At 42.2% G+C, this 18,244-nt stretch overlaps 1 protein-coding gene across 1 annotated transcript in view; it reads right to left on the bottom strand.

Annotated features, from left to right (window-relative positions):
- Positions 1-18,244, bottom strand: part of E(bx) (nucleosome-remodeling factor subunit NURF301 E(bx)) — a 150,434-nt gene that overhangs the window by 125,686 nt on the left and 6,504 nt on the right. The window contains exon 2 of the mRNA XM_071657793.1: positions 2,578-2,818. Within this exon, the coding sequence (XP_071513894.1) occupies positions 2,578-2,818 (241 nt within the window). The remainder of the gene's footprint in view (positions 1-2,577; positions 2,819-18,244) is intronic.

Genomic DNA, 18,244 nt, shown 5'->3' with positions numbered 1-18,244 from the left:
TCCCGTCGCCACCCTGCCACACATGAAATGGCACCCCCTCCCCCTGCGCATGCGAGGTAGCACTATGAAAGGACAACAAAGGCCACATTTGTTCACACATAATCTCTAGCTGTCATGTGTAATGCAACAAAACCACAGCTCTCTTTCCACATTTAGGCCCCACAAAACTTTCAACGGTTTACCCCAGATGCTTCACATGCCCTGGTTAAATCCATTGACAGCACATCAATCCCGGTATACCATATCGTTCCAATTCACTCTATTCCTTGCATGCCTTTCACATTCCTGTATGTTCAGGCCCCGATCAATCAAAATCTTTTTCCCTCCATCCTTCCACCTCCAATTTGGTCTCCCACTTCTCGTTCCCTCTGCCTCTATCAAACATATCCTTTCTCTCAATCTTTCCTCACTCATTCTCTCCATGTGACCAAACCATTTCAATACACTCTTCTGCTCTCTCAACCACACTCTTTTTTTTATTACCACACATCTCTCTTACCCTTTTATTACTTACTCAATCAAATCACTTCACACCACATACTGTCCTCAAACATCTCATTTACAACACATCCACCCTCCTCCGCACAATCCTATCTATAGCCCATACCTTGCAACCATGTAGCATTGTTGGAACCACCATTCCTTCAAACATACCCTTCTTTGCTCTCCGAGATAACGTTCTTGCCTACCACACATTTTTCAACGCTCCCAGAACCTTCGCCCCCTTCCCCACCCTATGACTCACTTCCGCTTTCATGGTTCCATCCGCTGCCAAATCCACTCCCAGATATCTAAAACACTTCACTTCCTCCAGTTTTTTCCACTCAAACTTACCTCCCAATTTACTTGTCCCTCAACCCTACTGAACCTAATAAACTTGCTCTTATTCACATTTACTCTCAGCTTTCTTCTTTCACACACTTTACAAGCCATCAGCACTGTATCATCAGCGAACAACAACTGACTCACTTCCCAAGTCCTCTCATCCACAACAGACAGCATACTTGCCCCTCTCTCCAAAACTCTTGCATTCATCTCCCAAACAACCCCATCCACAAACAAATTAAACAACCATTGAGACATCATGCACCCCTGCCTCAAACCTACATTCACTGGGAACCAATCACTTTCCTCTCTTCCTACTTGTACACATGAATTACATCCTTGATAAAAACTTTTCACTGCTTCTAGCAAATTACCTCCCACACCATATACTCTTAATACCTTTCACAGAGCATCTCTATCAACTCTATCATATGCCTTCTCCAGATCCATTTGTTTTTCTAATTATTTCTCACATACATTCTTCAAAGCAAATGCCTGATCCACACATCCTCTACCACTACCACTGTTCTTTGTCTGTTTCCTGGCGCTACCTCACTAACGCAGGAGACGGCAATTGAATATAATAAAATAATATATATAAATAAATAAAAATATATATATGAACATGTTTGTGCATTTGCAGTGCTGACAGGAAAAAATAGGCATGATAAGGCCTGTGCCAGTATTTTCTGACCTTTTGTATCACCCCAAAACATGACTGAAATGACGATAAATAATGGGGCAGTTCATAGATGTTGATGGGGAGGGGGGCCCCCGGGGTAGCAACAGGTGGTAGTCAGTCTGCCTGGAGCTATTGTGGTGGATGGATGTTTTTTCTGTTGTCCTGACAGCCACTTTCTTACCCTGCCCACGGGTAACACCTGACTTTAACCCTATTGAAAACTTGTGGTAGATCATAAAGTCACAGTTGTGTGGGCAGGATACATCCAGCATTCCTAAGCTACAGGCAGCCATCCAGGATTTTTGGGACAACCTTGACCCCACATATCTTCATCATCTTGCAGCATGTTTCCAAGCGCCTTCAGGATTGTATTATGGCCAAGAGACATCATACAAAGTACTAAGGGGGTTTCAGTACGTTTTATCTTTTCTACTGATATTTTTATATGATATGCCTCACTGTAAATATGGCACGCCAGTTTTATCCGCCACCACTGTATTTGTACATACGTGTATGAAAATGGATGGGTCTTTCTTCATGTTTCCTGGTGTTACTTTACTAATGTGGGAAATGGTGATCAAGTACAATAAACAAATAAATAAATAAAGTATAATAATATATATGAAAGAAACTAATTTTGGTGTACTTATAAATGAATATACATTATTTCATTCTCTAAACCTTCCCTTCAGGTCATATAAGGATTAGAAATGCAGCAAACAGCCATGATGACATTAATCACATCTGACACAAAATCAACTTTAACTAGAACCAGTTATCCTCCTCCCTTCCTACTCACAACCATACATGCTTTATTCTACACATAAAAACTCCTTAGTGCATTTAGTACTTCCATTTGCCCCATATCTGTCTGACGTTTCATAAGGCATCTCTGTCAGCACTAAAAGATGTTTTCTCCAGATTCATATACACCACATACATGGCATTCTTTTTCTCAAAGTACTTTTCACATTCTTCAAAGAGGATATCATATACTTTTACAAGGAGATACATCTTTACCTCCAGGAGTCCTCTATACCCCTGATAAATTTCTGATAATAATGTGTTACCTGATGAGCAGTGCAGACACTACACGTCCAGTCTTCCATTTCTTCAGGTACATCCTGCAGTGGAGGGTCAACACAATCCAAGTGATATACAGCTGAGCATGAATCACAGCAAAGAAGGTCTCCTGTCTTGTGGCAAACTCTACAATGGTCATCATAGCGGACTTTACCCTCACTTAACAAGTCTTCCCGCACTACTGACGTTTGTAGGAACTGATCACACAGGAACTGTAGTACTTGTAATCTGTGAAAAGTCCAAATATTCGAACAATTATATGATTAATGTAATATTCACAAAATAATCAAAATAAGTAAGTGCAGGAACCTTATAAAGTTAATAATTAGGAAAGGATTTCCTTTACATTTAGGTATGGTAGGAATAATGTTTTCCAACTTTTGTGCATCAGGCGCTACCTTGCTATTGCGGCAGGGGTGTGTGATATTCCCATGGTTGTTAAATTTGTTTATGGATGGGGTGGTTAAGGGGGTAAATGCAAAAGTTTTGGAGAGAGGGGCAAGTATGCAGTCTGCTAGGGATAAGATGGCCTGGGAAGCGAGTCAGTTTATGTTCACCGACGATACAGCTCTAGAGGCTGATTCGTGTGAGAAAATGAAGAAGTTGGTAGCTCAGTGTGGAAAAGTGTGTGGCAAGAGAAAGTCGAGAGTAAATGTGAATAAGAGGAGAAAGTCAAGAGTAAATGTGAATAAGAGCAAGGCTATTAGGTTCAGTAGGGTTGAGGGACAAGTTAGTTGGGATGCAAGTTTGAATGGAGAAAAACTGGAGGAAGTGAAGCATTCTAGATATCTGGGACTGGACTTAGCAGTGGATGGAACCATGGAAGCAGAAGTGAGTCATAGGGTGAGGGACAGGATGAAGGTTCTGGAAGTAATGAAGAATATGTGGAAGGAGGTAAGTTATTTCAGAGAGCAAAAATGGATATGTTTGAAGGAATAGTAGTTCCAACAATGTTATATGGTTATATGGTTCTAAGGCTTCATCTGTTTCCTGGCACTAGCTTGCTAACATGAAAACAGTGCTTAAGTATAATAAATAAATATCTATAATACTTATTTATTTATTATACATAATCGCCATTTCCCACGTCAGGGAGGTAGCACCAGGAAACAGACAAAGAAAGGCTAATCGATTCATATATATATATATATATATATATATATATATATATTTTTTTTTTTTTTTTTTTTTCATACGATTCGCCATTTCCCGCATTTGCGAGGTAGCGTTAAGAACAGAGGACTGGGCCTTAGAGGGAAAATCCTCACCTGGCCCCCTTCTCTGTTCCTTCTTTTGGAAAATTAAAAAAAAACGAGAGGGGAGGATTTCCAGCCACCCGCTCCCTCCCCTTTTAGTCGCCTTCTACGACACGCAGGGAATACGTGGGAAGTATTCTTTCTCCCCTATCCCCAGGGATATCCCCAGGGATATATATATATATATATATATATATATATATATATATATATATATATATATATATATATATATATATATATATGTATTCATTTATCTATTTTGCTTTGTCGCTGTCTCCCGCGTTTGCAAGGTACCGCAAGGAAACAGACAAAAGAATGGCCCAACCCACCCACAAACACATGTATATACATAAACGTCGACACACGCAAATATACATACCTATACATCTCAATGTATACATATACATACACACACAGACATATACATATATACACATGTACATAATTCATACTGTCTGCCTTTATTCATTCCCATCGCCACCTCACCACACATGGAATAACAACCCCTCCCCCCTCATGTGTGCGAGGTAGCGCTAGGAAAAGACAACAAAGGCCCCATTTGTTCACATTCAGTCTCTAACTGTCATGTAATAATGCACCAAAACCACAGCTCCCTTTCCACATCCAGGCCCCACACAACTTTCCATGGTTTACCCCAGACGCTTCACATGCCCTGGTTCAATCCACTGACAGCACGTCGACCCCAGTATACCACAACATTCCAATTCACTCTATTCCTTGCACGCACTTCACCCTCCTGCATGTTCAGGCCCCGAGCACTCAAAATCTTTTTCACTCCATCTTTCCACCTCCAATTTGGTCTCCCACTTCTCCTCGTTCCCTCCACCTCCGACACATATATCCTCTTGGTCAATCATTCCTCACTCATTCTCTCCATGTGACCAAACCATTTCAAAACACCCTCTTCTCCTCTCTCAACCACGCTCATTTTATTTCCACACATCTCTCTTACCCTTACATTACTTACTCGATCAAACCACCTCACACCACATATTGTCCTCAAACATCTCATTTCCAGCACATCCACCCTCCTGCACACAACTCTATCCATAGCCCACACTTCGCAACCATACAACATTGTTGGAACCACTATTCCTTCAAACATACCCATTTTTGCTTTCCGAGATAATGTTCTCGACTTCCAAACATTCTTCAAGGCTCCCAGAATTTTCATCCCCTTCCCCACCCTATGACTCACTTCCGCTTCCATGGTTCCATCCGCTACCAGATCCACTCCCAGATATCTAAAACACTTCTCTTCCTCCAATTTTTCTCCATTCAAACTTACCTCCCAATTGAATTGACCCTCAACCCTACTGTACCTAATAACCTTGCTCTTATTCAAATTTACTCTCAACTTTCTTCTTTACCAACTGACTTGACCCTCAACTCTACTGTACCTAATAACCTTGCTCTTATTCACATTTACTCTTAACTTTCTTCTTTAACACACTTTACCAAACTCAGTCACCAGCTTCTGCAGTTTCTCACATGAATCAGCCACCAGTGCAGTATCATCAGCGAACAACAACTGACTCACTTCCCAAGCTCTCTCATCCACAACAGACTGCATACTTGCCCTTCTTTCCAAAACTCTTGCATTCACCTCCCTAACAACCCCATCCATAGACAAATTAAACAACCATAGAGACATCACACACCCCTGCCACAAACCTACATTCACTGAGAACCAACCACTTTCCTCTCTTCCTACACGTACACATGCCTTACATCCTTGATAAAAACTTTTCACTGCTTCTAACAACTTGCCTCCCACACCATATATTCTTAATACCTTCCACAGAGCATCTCTATCAACTCTATCATATGCCTTCTCCAGATCCATAAATGCTACATACAAATCCATTTGCTTTTCTAAGTATTTTTCACATACATTCTTCAAAGCAAACACCTGATCCACATATCCTCTACCACTTCTGAAACCACACTGCTCTTCCCCAATCTGATGCTCTGTACATGCCTTCACCCTCTCAATCAATACCCTCCCATATAATTTACCCGGAATACTCAACAAACTTATGCCTCTGAAATTTGAGCACTCACTCTTATCCCCTTTGCCTTTGTACAATGGCACTATGCACGCATTCTGCCAATCCTCAGGCACCTCACCATGAGTCATACATACATTAAATAACCTTACCAACCAGTCAATAATACAGTCACCCCCTTTTTTAATAAATTCCACTGCAATACCATCCAAACCTGCTGCCTTGCCGGCTTTCATCTTCTGCAAAGCTTTTACTACCTCTTCTCTGTTACCAAATAATTTTCCCTAACCCTCTCACTTTGCACACCACCTCGACCAAAACACCCTATATCTGCCACTCTATCATCAAACACATTCAACAAACCTTCAAAATAAAAATAGATTTGCGGCAGGGGTGTGTGATGTCTCCATGGTTGTTTAATTTGTTTATGGATGGGGTTGTTAGGGAGGTGAATGCAAGAGTTTTGGAAAGAGGGGCAAGTATGAAGTCTGTTGTGGATGAGAGAGCTTGGGAAGTGTCAGTTGTTGTTCGCTGATGATACAGCGCTGGTGGCTGATTCATGTGAGAAACTGCAGAAGCTGGTGAATGAGTTTGGTAAAGTGTGTGAAAGAAGAAAGTTATGAGTAAATGTGAATAAGAGCAGGGTTATTAGGTACAGTAGGGTTGAGGGTCAAGTCAATTGGGAGGTAAGTTTGAATGGAGAAAAACTGGAGGAAGTAAAGTGTTTTAGATATCTGGGAGTGGATCTGGCAGCGGATGGAACCATGGAAGCGGAAGTGGATCATAGGGTGCAGGAGGGGGAGAAAATCCTGGGAGCCTTGAAGAATGTTTGGAAGTCGAGAACATAATCTCGGAAAGCAAAAATGGGTATGTTTGAAGGAATAGTGGTTCCAACAATTTTGTATGGTTGCGAGGCGTGGGCTATGGATAGAGTTGTGCGCAGGAGGATGGATGTGCTGGAAATGAGATGTTTGAGGACAATGTGTGGTGTGAGGTGGTTTGATCGAGTAAGTAACATAAGGGTAAGAGAGATGTGTGGAAATAAAAAGAGCATGGTTGAGAGAGCAGAAGAGGGTGTTTTGAAATGGTTTGGGCACATGGAGAGAATGAGTGAGGAAAGATTGACCAAGAGGATATATGTGTCGGAGGTGGAGGGAACAAGGAGAAGTGGGAGACCAAATTGGAGGTGGAAAGATGGAGTGAAAAAGATTTTGTGTGATCGGGGCCTGAACATGCAGGAGGGTGAAAGGAAGGCAAGGAATAGATTGAATTGGATCGATGTGGTATACCGGGGTTGACGTGCTATCAGTGGATTGAATCAGGGCATGTGAAGCGTCTGGGGTAAACCATGGAAAGCTGTGTAGGGATGTATATTTGCGTGTGTGGACGTATGTATATACATGTGTATGGGGGTGGGTTGGGCCATTTCTTTCGTCTGTTTCCTTGCGCTACCTCGCAAACGCGCGAGACAGCGACAGAGCAAAAAAAGAAATATATATATATATATATATATATATATATATATATATATATATATATATATATATATATATATATTTTTTATACTTTGTCGCTGTCTCCCGCGTTTGCGAGGTAGCGCAAGGAAACAGACGAAAGAAATGGCCCAACCCCCCCCCATACACATGTATATACATACGTCCACACACGCAAATATACATACCTACACAGCTTTCCATGGTTTACCCCAGACGCTTCACATGCCTTGATTCAATCCACTGACAGCACGTCAACCCCGGTATACCACATCACTCCAATTCACTCTATTCCTTGCCCTCCTTTATGTTCAGGCCCCGATCACACAAAATCTTTTTCACTCCATCTTTCCACCTCCAATTTGGTCTCCCTCTTCTCCTTGCTCCCTCCACCTCCGGCACATATATCCTCTTGGTCAATCTTTCCTCACTCATCCTCTCCATGTGCCCAAACCACTTCAAAACACCCTCTTCTGCTCTCTCAACCACGCTCTTTTTATTTCCACACATCTCTCTTACCCTTACGTTACTCACTCGATCAAACCACCTCACACCACACATTGTCCTCAAACATCTCATTTCCAGCACATCCATCCTCCTGCGCACAACTCTATCCAGAGCCACCGCCTCGCAACCATACAACATTGTTGGAACCACTATTCCTTCAAACATACCCATTTTTGCTTTCTGAGATAATGTTCTCGACTTCCACACATTCTTCAAGGCTCCCAGAATTTTCGCCCCCTCCCCCACCCTATGATCCACTTCCGCTTCCATGGTTCCATCCGCTGCCAGATCCACTCCCAGATATCTAAAACACTTCACTTCCTCCAGTTTTTCTCCATTCAAACTCACCTCCCAATTGACTTGACCCTCAACCCTACTGTACCTAATAACCTTGCTCTTATTCACATTTACTCTTAAAAAGATGTTCTGGAAGGAAGTAAATAAAGTGCGTAAGACAAGGGAGCAAATGGGAACGTCAGTGAAGGGGGCTAATGGGGAGGTGATAACAAGTAGTGGTGATGTGAGAATGAAATGGAGTGAGTATTTTGAAGGTTTGTTGAATGTGTTTGATGATAGAGTGGCAGATATAGGGTATTTTGTTCGAGGTGGTGTGCAAAGTGAGAGGGTTAGGGAAAATGATTTGGTAAACAGAGAAGAGGTAGTAAAAGCTTTGCGGAAGATGAAAGCCAGCAAGGTAGCAGGTTTGGATGGTATTGCAGTGGAATTTATTAAAAGAGGGGGTGACTGTAAGGTTATTTAATGTATGTATGATTCATGGTGAGGTGCCTGAGGATTGGCGGAATGCTTGCATAGTGCCATTGTACAAAGACAAACGGGATAAGAGCGAGTGCTCAAATTACAGAGGTATAAGTTTGTTGAGTATTCCTGGTAAATTATGTGGGAGGGTATTGATTGAGAGGATGAAGGCATGTACAGAGCATCAGATTGGGGAAGAGCAGTGTGGTTTCAGAAGTGCTAGAGGATGTGTGGATCAGGTGTTTGCTCTGAAGAATGTATGTGAAAAATACTTAGAAAAGCAAATGGATTTGGAGAAGGCATATGACAGAGTTGATAGAGATGCTCTGTGGAAGGAATTAAGAATATATGGTGTGGGAGGCAAGTTGTTAGAAACAGTGAAAAGTTTTTATCGAGGATGTAAGGCATGTGTACGTGTATGAAGAGAGGAAAGTGATTGGTTCTCAGTGAATGTAGGTTTGCGGCAGGGGTGTGTGATGTCTCCATGGTTGTTTAATTTGTTTATGGATGGGGTTGTTAGAGAGGTGAATGCAAGAGTTTTGGAAAGAGGGGCAAGTATGAAGTCTGTTGGGGATGAGAGAGCTTGGGAAGTGAGTCAGTTGTTGTTCGCTGATGATACAGTGCTGGTGGATGATTCATGTGAGAAACTGCAGAAGCTGGTGACTGAGTTTGGTAAAGTGTGTGAAAGAAGAAAGTTGAGAGTAAATGTGAATAAGAGCAAGGTTATTAGGTACAGTAGGGTTGAGGGTCAAGTCAATTGGGAGGTATGTTTGAATGGAGAAAAACTGGAGGAAGCAAAGTGTTTTAGATATCTGGGAGTGGATCTGGCAGCGGATGGAACCATGGAAGCGGAAGTGAATCATAGAGTGGGGGAGGGGGCGAAAATCCTGGGAGCCTTGAAGAATGTGTGGAAGTCGAGAACATTATCTCCGAAAGAAAAAATGGCTATGTTTCAAGGAATGGTGGTTCCAACAATGTTGTATGGTTGCAAGGCGTGGGCTATGGGTAGAGTTGTGCACAGGAGGGTGGATGTACTGGAAATGAGATGCTTGAGGACAATGTGTGGTGTGAGGTGGTTTGATCGAGTAAGTAATGTAAGGGTAAGAGAGATGTGTGGAAATAAAAAGAGTGTGGTTGAGAGAGCAGAAGAGGGTGTTTTGAAATGGTTTGGGCATATGGAGAGAATGAGTGAGGAAAGATTGACCAAGAGGATATATGTGTCGGAGGTGAAGGGAACGAGAAGTGGGAGACCAAATTGCAGGTGGAAAGATGGAGTGAAAAAGATTTTGAGTGATCGGGGCCTGAACATGCAGGAGGGTGAAAGGCGGGCAAGGAATACAGTGAAGTGGATCGATGTGGTATACCGGGGTCGATGTGCTGTCAATGGATTGAATCAGGGCATGTGAAGCGTCTGGGGTAAACCATGGAAAGTTCTGTGGGGCCTGGATGTGGAAAGGGAGCTGTGGTTTCGGGCATTATTGCATGACAGCTAGAGACTGAGTGTGAACGAATGGGGCCTTTGTTGTCCTTTCCTAGCGCTACCTCGCACACATGAGGGGGAGGGGGATGTTATTCCATGTGTGGTGAGGAGGCGATGGGAATGAATAAAGGCAGACAGTGTGAACTGTGTGCATGTGTATATATATATGTGTCTGTGTGTGTATATACATAGGTGTACATTGAGATGTATGGGGGTGGGTTGAGCCATTTCTTTCGTCTGTTTCCTTGCGCTACCTCGCAAATGCGGGAGACAGAGACAAAGCAAAATAAATAAATAAATACATAAATATATATTTTTTAATTTGTTTATGGATGGGGTTGTTAGGGAGGTGAATGCAAGAGTTTTGGAAAGAGGGGCAAGTATGAAGTCTGTTGGGGATGAGAGAGCTTGGGAAGTGAGTCAGTTGTTGTTCGCTGATGATACAGCGCTGGTGGCTGATTCATGTGAGAAACTGCAGAAGCTGGTGACTGAGTTTGGTAAAGTGTGTGAAAGAAGAAAGTTAAGAGTAAATGTGAATAAGAGCAAGGTTATTAGGTACAGTAGGGTTGAGGGACAAGTCAATTGGGAGGTGAGTTTGAATGGAGAAAAACTGGAGGAAGTAAAGTGTTTTAGATATCTGGGAGTGGATCTGGCAGCGGATGGAACCATGGAAGCGGAAGTGGATCATAGGATGGGGGAGGGGGCGAAAATTCTGGGAGCCTTGAAGAATGTGTGGAAGTCGAGAACATTATCTCGGAAAGCAAAAATGGGTATGTTTGAAGGAATAGTGGTTCCAACAATGTTGTATGGTTGCGAGGCGTGGGCTATGGATAGAGTTGTGCGCAGGAGGATGAATGTGTTGGAAATGAGATGTTTGAGGACAATGTGTGGTGTGAGGTGGTTTGATCAAGTAAGTAACGTAAGGGTAAGAGAGATGTGTGGAAATAAAAAGAGCGTGGTTGAGAGAGCAGAAGAGGGTGTTTTGAAATGGTTTGGGCACATGGAGAGAATGAGTGAGGAAAGATTGACCAAGAGGATATATGTGTCGGAGGTGGAGGGAACGAGGAGAAGAGGGAGACCAAATTGGAGGTGGAAAGATGGAGTGAAAAAGATTTTGTGTGATTGGGGCCTGAACATGCAGGAGGGTGAAAGGAGGGCAAGGAATAGAGTGAATTGGAGCGATGTGGTATACCGGGGTTGACGTGCTGTCAGTGGATTGAATCAGGGCATGTGAAGCGTCTGGGGTAAACCATGGAAAGCTGTGTAGGTATGTATATTTGCGTGTGTGGACGTATGTATATATATGTGTATGGGGTGGGTTGGGCCATTTCCTTCGTCTGTTTCCTTGCGCCACCTCGCAAATGCGGGAGACAGTGGAAAAAAAAAAAAAAAAAAAAAAAAAAAAAAATTTATTCATTTTGCTTTGTCACTGCCTCACATGTTAGCAAGGTAGCGCAAGGAAACAGACGAAAGAATGGCCCAACCCACCCACATACACATGTATATACATACACGTCCACACATGCAAATATACATACCTATACTTTTCAATGTATGCATATATATACACACACACACATATACATATCTACACATGTACATAATTCATACTGTCTGCCTTTATTCATTCCCATCGTCATCCCCCCACACATGAAATAACAACCCCCTCCCCCCTCATGTGCGCAAGGTATCACTAGGAAAAGACAACAAAGGCCCCATTCGTTCACATTCAGTCTCTAGCTGTCAGGTATAATGCACCGAAACCACAGCTACCTTTCAACATCCAGGCCCCACACAACTTTCCATGGTTTATTTCAGACACTTCACATGCCCTGGTTCAATCCACTGACATCACATCGACACCGGTATACCACTTCGTTCCAATTCACTCTATTCCTTGCACGCATTTCACCCTCCTGCATGTTCAGGCCCCGAGCACTAAAAATCTATTTCACTCCATCTTTCCACCTCCAATTTGGTCTCCCACTTCTCCTTGTTCCCTCCACCTCTGACACATATATCCTCTTGGTCAATCTTTCCTCACTCATTCTCTCCATGTGACCAAACCATTTCAAAACACCCTCTTCTGCTCTCTCAACCACAATCTTTTTATTACCACACATCTCTCTTACCCTATTATTACTTAATCGATCAAACCACCTCACACCACATATTGTCCTCAAACATCTCATTTCCAGCACATCCACCCTCCTACGCACACCTCTATCTACCACGCCTCGCAACCATACAACATTGTTGGAACCACTATTCCTTCAAACATACCCATTTTTGCTATCCGAGATAACGTTCTCAACTTCCACACATTCTTCAACACTCCCAGAACTTCTGCCCCCTCCCCCACCCTATGATTCACTTCCACTACCATAGTTCCATCCGCTGCCAGATCCACTCCCAGATATCTAAAACACTTTACTTCCTCCAGTTTTTCTCCATTTAAACTTACCTCCCAATTGACTTGACCCTCAACCCTACTGTACCTAATAACCTTGCTCTTATTCACATTTACTCTCAGCTTTCTTCTTTCAGACACTTTACCAAACTCAGTCACCAGCTTCTGCAGTTTCTCACATGAATCAGCCACCAGAACTGTATCATCAGCGAACAACAACTGACTCACTTCCTAAGCTCTCTCATCCACAACAGACTGCATACTTGGCCCTCTTTCCAAAACTCTTGCATTCACCTCCCTAACAACCCCATCCATAGACAAAGTAAACAACCATGGAGACATCACACACCCCTGCCGCAAACCTACATTCACTGAGAACCAATCACTCCTCTCTTCCTACACGTACACATGCCTTACATCCTCAATAAAAACTTTTCACTGCTTCTAACAACTTGCTTCCCACACCATATATTCTTAATTCCTTCCACAGAGCATCTCTATCAACTCTGTCATATGCCTTCTCCTGATCCATAAATGCTACATACAAATCCATTTGCTTTTCTAAGTCTTTCTCACATACATTCTTCAAAGCAAACACCTGATCCACACATCCTCTACCACTTCTGAAACCACACTGCTCTTCCCCAATCTGATGCTCTGTGCATGCCTTCACCCTCTCAATCAATACCCTCCTATATAATTTCCCAGGAATACTCAACAAACTTATACCTCTGTAATTTGAGCACTCACCTTTATCCCCTTTGCCTCTGTACAATGGCACTATGCAAGCATTCTGCCAGTCCTCAGGCACCTTACCTTGAGTCATACATACATTAAATAACCTTACCAACCAGTCAACAATACAGTCACCCCTTTTTTAAAAAATTCCACTGCAATACCATCCAAACCCGCTGCCTTGCCGACTTTCATCTTCCGCAAATCATTTTCCCTAACCCTCTCACTTTGCACACCACCTAGACCAAAAAACCCTATATCTGCCACTCTATCATCAAACACACATACACACACACGTGCTGAGAGGTGCAACTAGAGGGATGTCTGATCATTATCTTGTGGAAGCGAAGGTGAAGATTTGTAGGGGTTTTCAGAAAAGAAGAGAGAATGTTGGGGTGAAGAGAGTGGTGAGAGTAAGTGAGCTTGGGAAGGAGACTTGTGTGAGGAAGTACCAGGAGAGAATGAGTACAGAATGGAAAAAGGTGAGAGCAAAGGAGGTAAGGGGAGTGGGGGAGGAATGGGATGTATTTAGGGAAGCAGTGATGGCTTGAGCAAAAGATGCTTGTGGCATGAGAAGCGTGGGAGGTGGGTTGATTAGAAAGGGTAGTGAGTGGTGGGATGAAGAAGTAAGATTAGTAGTGAAAGAGAAGAGAGAGGCATCTGGACGATTTTTGCAGGGAAAAAATGCAAATGAGTGGGAGATGTATATCAGAAAGAGGCAGGAGGTCAAGAGAAAGGTGCAAGAGGTGAAAAAGAGGGCAAATGAGAGTTGGGGTGAGAGACTATCATTAAATTTTAGGGAGAATAAAAAGATGTTTTGGAAGGAGGTAAATAAAGTGCGTAAGACAAGGGAGCAAATGGGAACTTCAGTGAAGGGGGCTAACAGGGAGGTGATAACAAGTAGTGGTGATGTGAGAAGGAGATGGAGTGAGTATTTTGAAGGTTTGTTGAATGTGTTTGATGATAGAGTGGCAGATATAGGGTGTTTTGGTCGAGGTGGTGTGCAAAGTGAGAGGGTTAGGGAAAATGATTTGGTAAATAGAGAAGAGGTAGTAAAGGCTTTGCGGAAGATGAAAGCCGACAAGGCAGCAGGTTTGGATGGTATTACAGTGGAATTTATTAAAAAAGGGGGTGACTGTATTGTTGACTGGTTGGTAAGGTTATCTAATGTGTGTATGATTCATGGTGAGGTGCCTGAGGATTGGCAGAATGCTTGCATAGTGCCATTGTACAAAGGCAAAGGGGATAAGAGTGAGTGCTCAAATTACAGAGGTATAAGTTTGTTGAGTATTCCTGGTAAATTATATGGGAAGGTATTGATTGAGAGGGTGAAGGCATGTACAGAGCATCAGACTGGGGAAGAGCGGTGTGGTTTCAGAAGTGGTAGAGGATGTGTGGCTCAGGTCTTTGCTTTGAAGAATGTATGTGAGAAATACTTAGAAAAGCAAATGGATTTGTATGTAGCATTTATGGATCTGGAAAAGGCATATGATAGAGTTGATAGAGATGCTCTGTGGAAGGTATTAAGAATATATGGTGTGGGAGGCAAGATGTTAGAAGCAGTGAAAAGTTTTTATCGAGGATGTAAGGCATGTGTACGTGTAGGAAGAAAGGAAAGTGATTGGTTCTCAGTGAATGTAGGTTTGCGGCAGGGATGTGTGATGTCTCATTGGTTGTTTAATTTGTGTATGGATGGGGTTGTTAGGGAGGTAAATGCAAGAGTTTTGGAAAGAGGGGCAAGTATGAAGTCTGTTGTGGATGAGAGAGCTTGGGAAGTGAGTCAGTTGTTGTTCGCTGATGATACAGCGCTGGTGGCTGATTCATGCAAGAAACTGCAGAAGCTGGCAACTGAGTTTGGTAAAGTGTGTGAAAGAAGAAAGTTACGAGTAAATGTGAATAAGAGCAAGGTTATTAGGTACAGTAGGGTTGAGGGTCAAGTCAATTGGGAGGTAAGTTTGAATGGAGAAAAACTGGAGGAAGTGAAGTGTTTTAGATATCTGGGAGTGGATCTGGCAGCGGATGGAACCATGGAAGTGGAAGTGAATCATAGGGTGGGGGAGGGGGCGAAAATTCTGGGAGCCTTGAAGAATGTTTGGAAGTCGAGAACATTATCTCAGAAAGCAAAAATGGGTATGTTTGAAGGAATAGTGGTTCCAACAATGTTGTATGGTTCCAAGGCGTGGGCTATGGATAGAGTTGTGCGTAAGAGGGTGGATGTGCTGGAAATGAGATGTTTGAGGACAATATGTGGTGTGAGTTGGTTTGATCGAGTAAGTAATGTAAGGGTAAGAGAGATGTGTGGAAAAAAAAGAGTGTGGTTGAGAGAGCAGAAGAGGGTGTTTTGAAATGGTTTGGTCACATGGAGAGAATGAGAGAGGAAAGATTGACCAAGAGGATATATGTGTCAGAGGTGGAGGGAACGAGGAGAAGTGGGAGACCAAATTGGAGGTGGAAAGATGGAGTGAAAAAGATTTTGAGTGATAGGGGCCTGAACATGCAGGAGGGTGAAAGGCGTGTACGGAATACAGTGAATTGGAACGATGTGGTATACTGGGGTCAACGAGTTGTCATTGGATTGAACCAGAGCATGTGAAGCGTCTGGAATTAACCATGGAAAGTTCTGTGCGGCCTGGATGTGGAAAGGGAGTTGTGATTTCGGTGCATTATTACATGACAGCTAGAGACTGGGTGTGAACAAATGGGGCGTTTGTGGTCTTTTCCTAGCGCTACCTCGCACACATGAGGGGGGAGGGGGTTGTCATTCCATGTGTGGTGAGGTGGCTATGGGAATAAATAAAGGCAGACAGTATGAATTATGTACATGTGTATATATGTATATGTCTGTGTGTGTATATCTATGTGTACATTGAGATGTATAGGTATGTATATTCCTATATATATTCCTATGAGTCCATGGGGACTCATAGGAATATCTTGATCACACTCAAAGTTGTGATCCCTTCCAACATATACATACATTTATTTTTTTCTTTCATACTATTCACCATTTCCTGCATTTGCGAGGTAGCGTTAAGAACAGAGGACTGGGCCTTTGAGGGAATATCCTCACTTAGCCCCCTTCTCAGTTCCTTCTTTTGGAAAATTAGAAAAAAATTGAGAGGGGAGGATTTCCAGCCACCCGCTCCCTCTCCTTTTAGTCGCCTTGTACGACACGCAGGGAATACGTGGGAAGTATTCTTTCTCCCCTATCCCCAGGGATAGGGGAGATTTTTCCTTCCACATGGTCACTGCCTTGGTGTAGCCCATCCTTGGGAAGAGATTGCCTTAATCCCTAAAACTGTCATCCCATTTCTCTCACTTTGGCTACCTTCAAAGTCTTTGAAATTCTACTAAACTTTCATTTGCTTCATTCAGATCAACAGTCTGGATTCTGCCTTATTAGGTCTTCTAATGATCTCTCCTATGAGACTCATTCACAGCCCTCCTCACACAAGAATTTTTGTGAAAATTTTGTCAATTGTCTTCAACATTTCCAAAGCATTTCACTAGGTGTCACATGCCTTTGCTTTCTAAACTTTCTTCCTTTGAGTCCTCTGCTTCTGCCTTGTTCTCAACAGTACAATTTCCTCTAATGCTATTCCAATGCTGTAATTGGTGATGGAGCACCTTTCCCATCATATCCCATTAACAGTAGTGTTCCAGAGGGTACTGTCTCATTGCATATTCTCTTTCTTCTTCTCTCAATAAATAATCTTTTCTTCGCTACTTCTAACCATTATTCACTTTTTGCTGATAATTTCACTATACTTACTTCAACTCACTTTTCCTCCCCCTTATCCCTTTACAACTCATGCTCTTTCTCATACTGATCATATTTCCAGTCTCAATTCAAACCTGTGCAGCATCTCAGAGCTGAGATGCAGTCATCTTTTTAATGGTAACAAACCCAAGATGCAATTTTTTTCCCACATTTCTATCTAAATATCATTCACTTCCCTCTGTTAAGTCTCAAAATGCCACAATTCAGCCCTTAATACCATAAAACAAGTTGACAATAACAACACTCTTTCCTGAAAACCCCACATAATCAACATCATACTGTCTGCTTCCAAAAAGCTGAAAGTGCTGAAGAAGTGCTGTAATTGTACTTTGGATGAGGACTATTTCATATCTACCGGGGTTTTATTCACCCATATGCAGAATCCTGCTCATAATCTGGGGTGGCTTATCCTCAACCTCTCTATTAACTAGTGTGGAAACAAAAGCCTCTGGAGTCATGATTTCTCTTGGCATCACCTTCCTTCAACCTTCCCCTTCCATACAAGATGCTACCTGGTTGTTAAGTTTCCTTGCCTCACTTCATTTCTGTTATTTTTCCAAGAAACTTCAAGACAGTGTACTCTAGAGGAGAAATGCAGAATCTGAAATGGGGAAGTGGGTCTTACAGCCAGTTACTGCTCCATCCTAATCTTAAATTTGTCTAAAATAAGTAGAAAAGGTTTTCAAATTCAGGGACAAGCAGTTTCGAATAAGCCAACCTCCAAAAAATAAAGCAAAAATCTTAACAAACCAACCATAACTAACATAACCAAATAATTCCATACAGCAATCTTCAGATGCAATAAAGAGCAAGAGAAGATCAGTGTCATTACTTTCCAAATAAAGCATTATAAATAAGCCAGTGGATTTGATACAAAATGCAACTCATGTTCCTTTATCATCTCAAAAAGTATCTATGCTGACGAGATCGATATATAATCATAAAATACTAAATAAATATTAATCAGAAAATAATCTAACATAAATCTAAAACCCTTAAATTTTAAATGGCAGGTGATGCAATCTACAAATCACAATTTGGAAAAGAGAATAAGGTTTTTCACATTTGTCTGCTTCCTATTACAAAATGAAAGAAATACAAGTAATTATAAGAAATTATATGTACATACAAGTGAGAGCATAACTAATATGGCCATGGTATAGTGCTTTAGCTAATGTGTAGATCCCCCTGCAGAGGCAGTGA

Source organism: Panulirus ornatus, chromosome 65 (assembly GCF_036320965.1).
Source record: "Panulirus ornatus isolate Po-2019 chromosome 65, ASM3632096v1, whole genome shotgun sequence".
Taxonomy (NCBI): domain Eukaryota; kingdom Metazoa; phylum Arthropoda; class Malacostraca; order Decapoda; family Palinuridae; genus Panulirus; species Panulirus ornatus.
The sequence above is the reverse complement of the archived record's forward strand: the minus strand, read 5'-3'. Positions and strand labels throughout refer to the sequence as shown.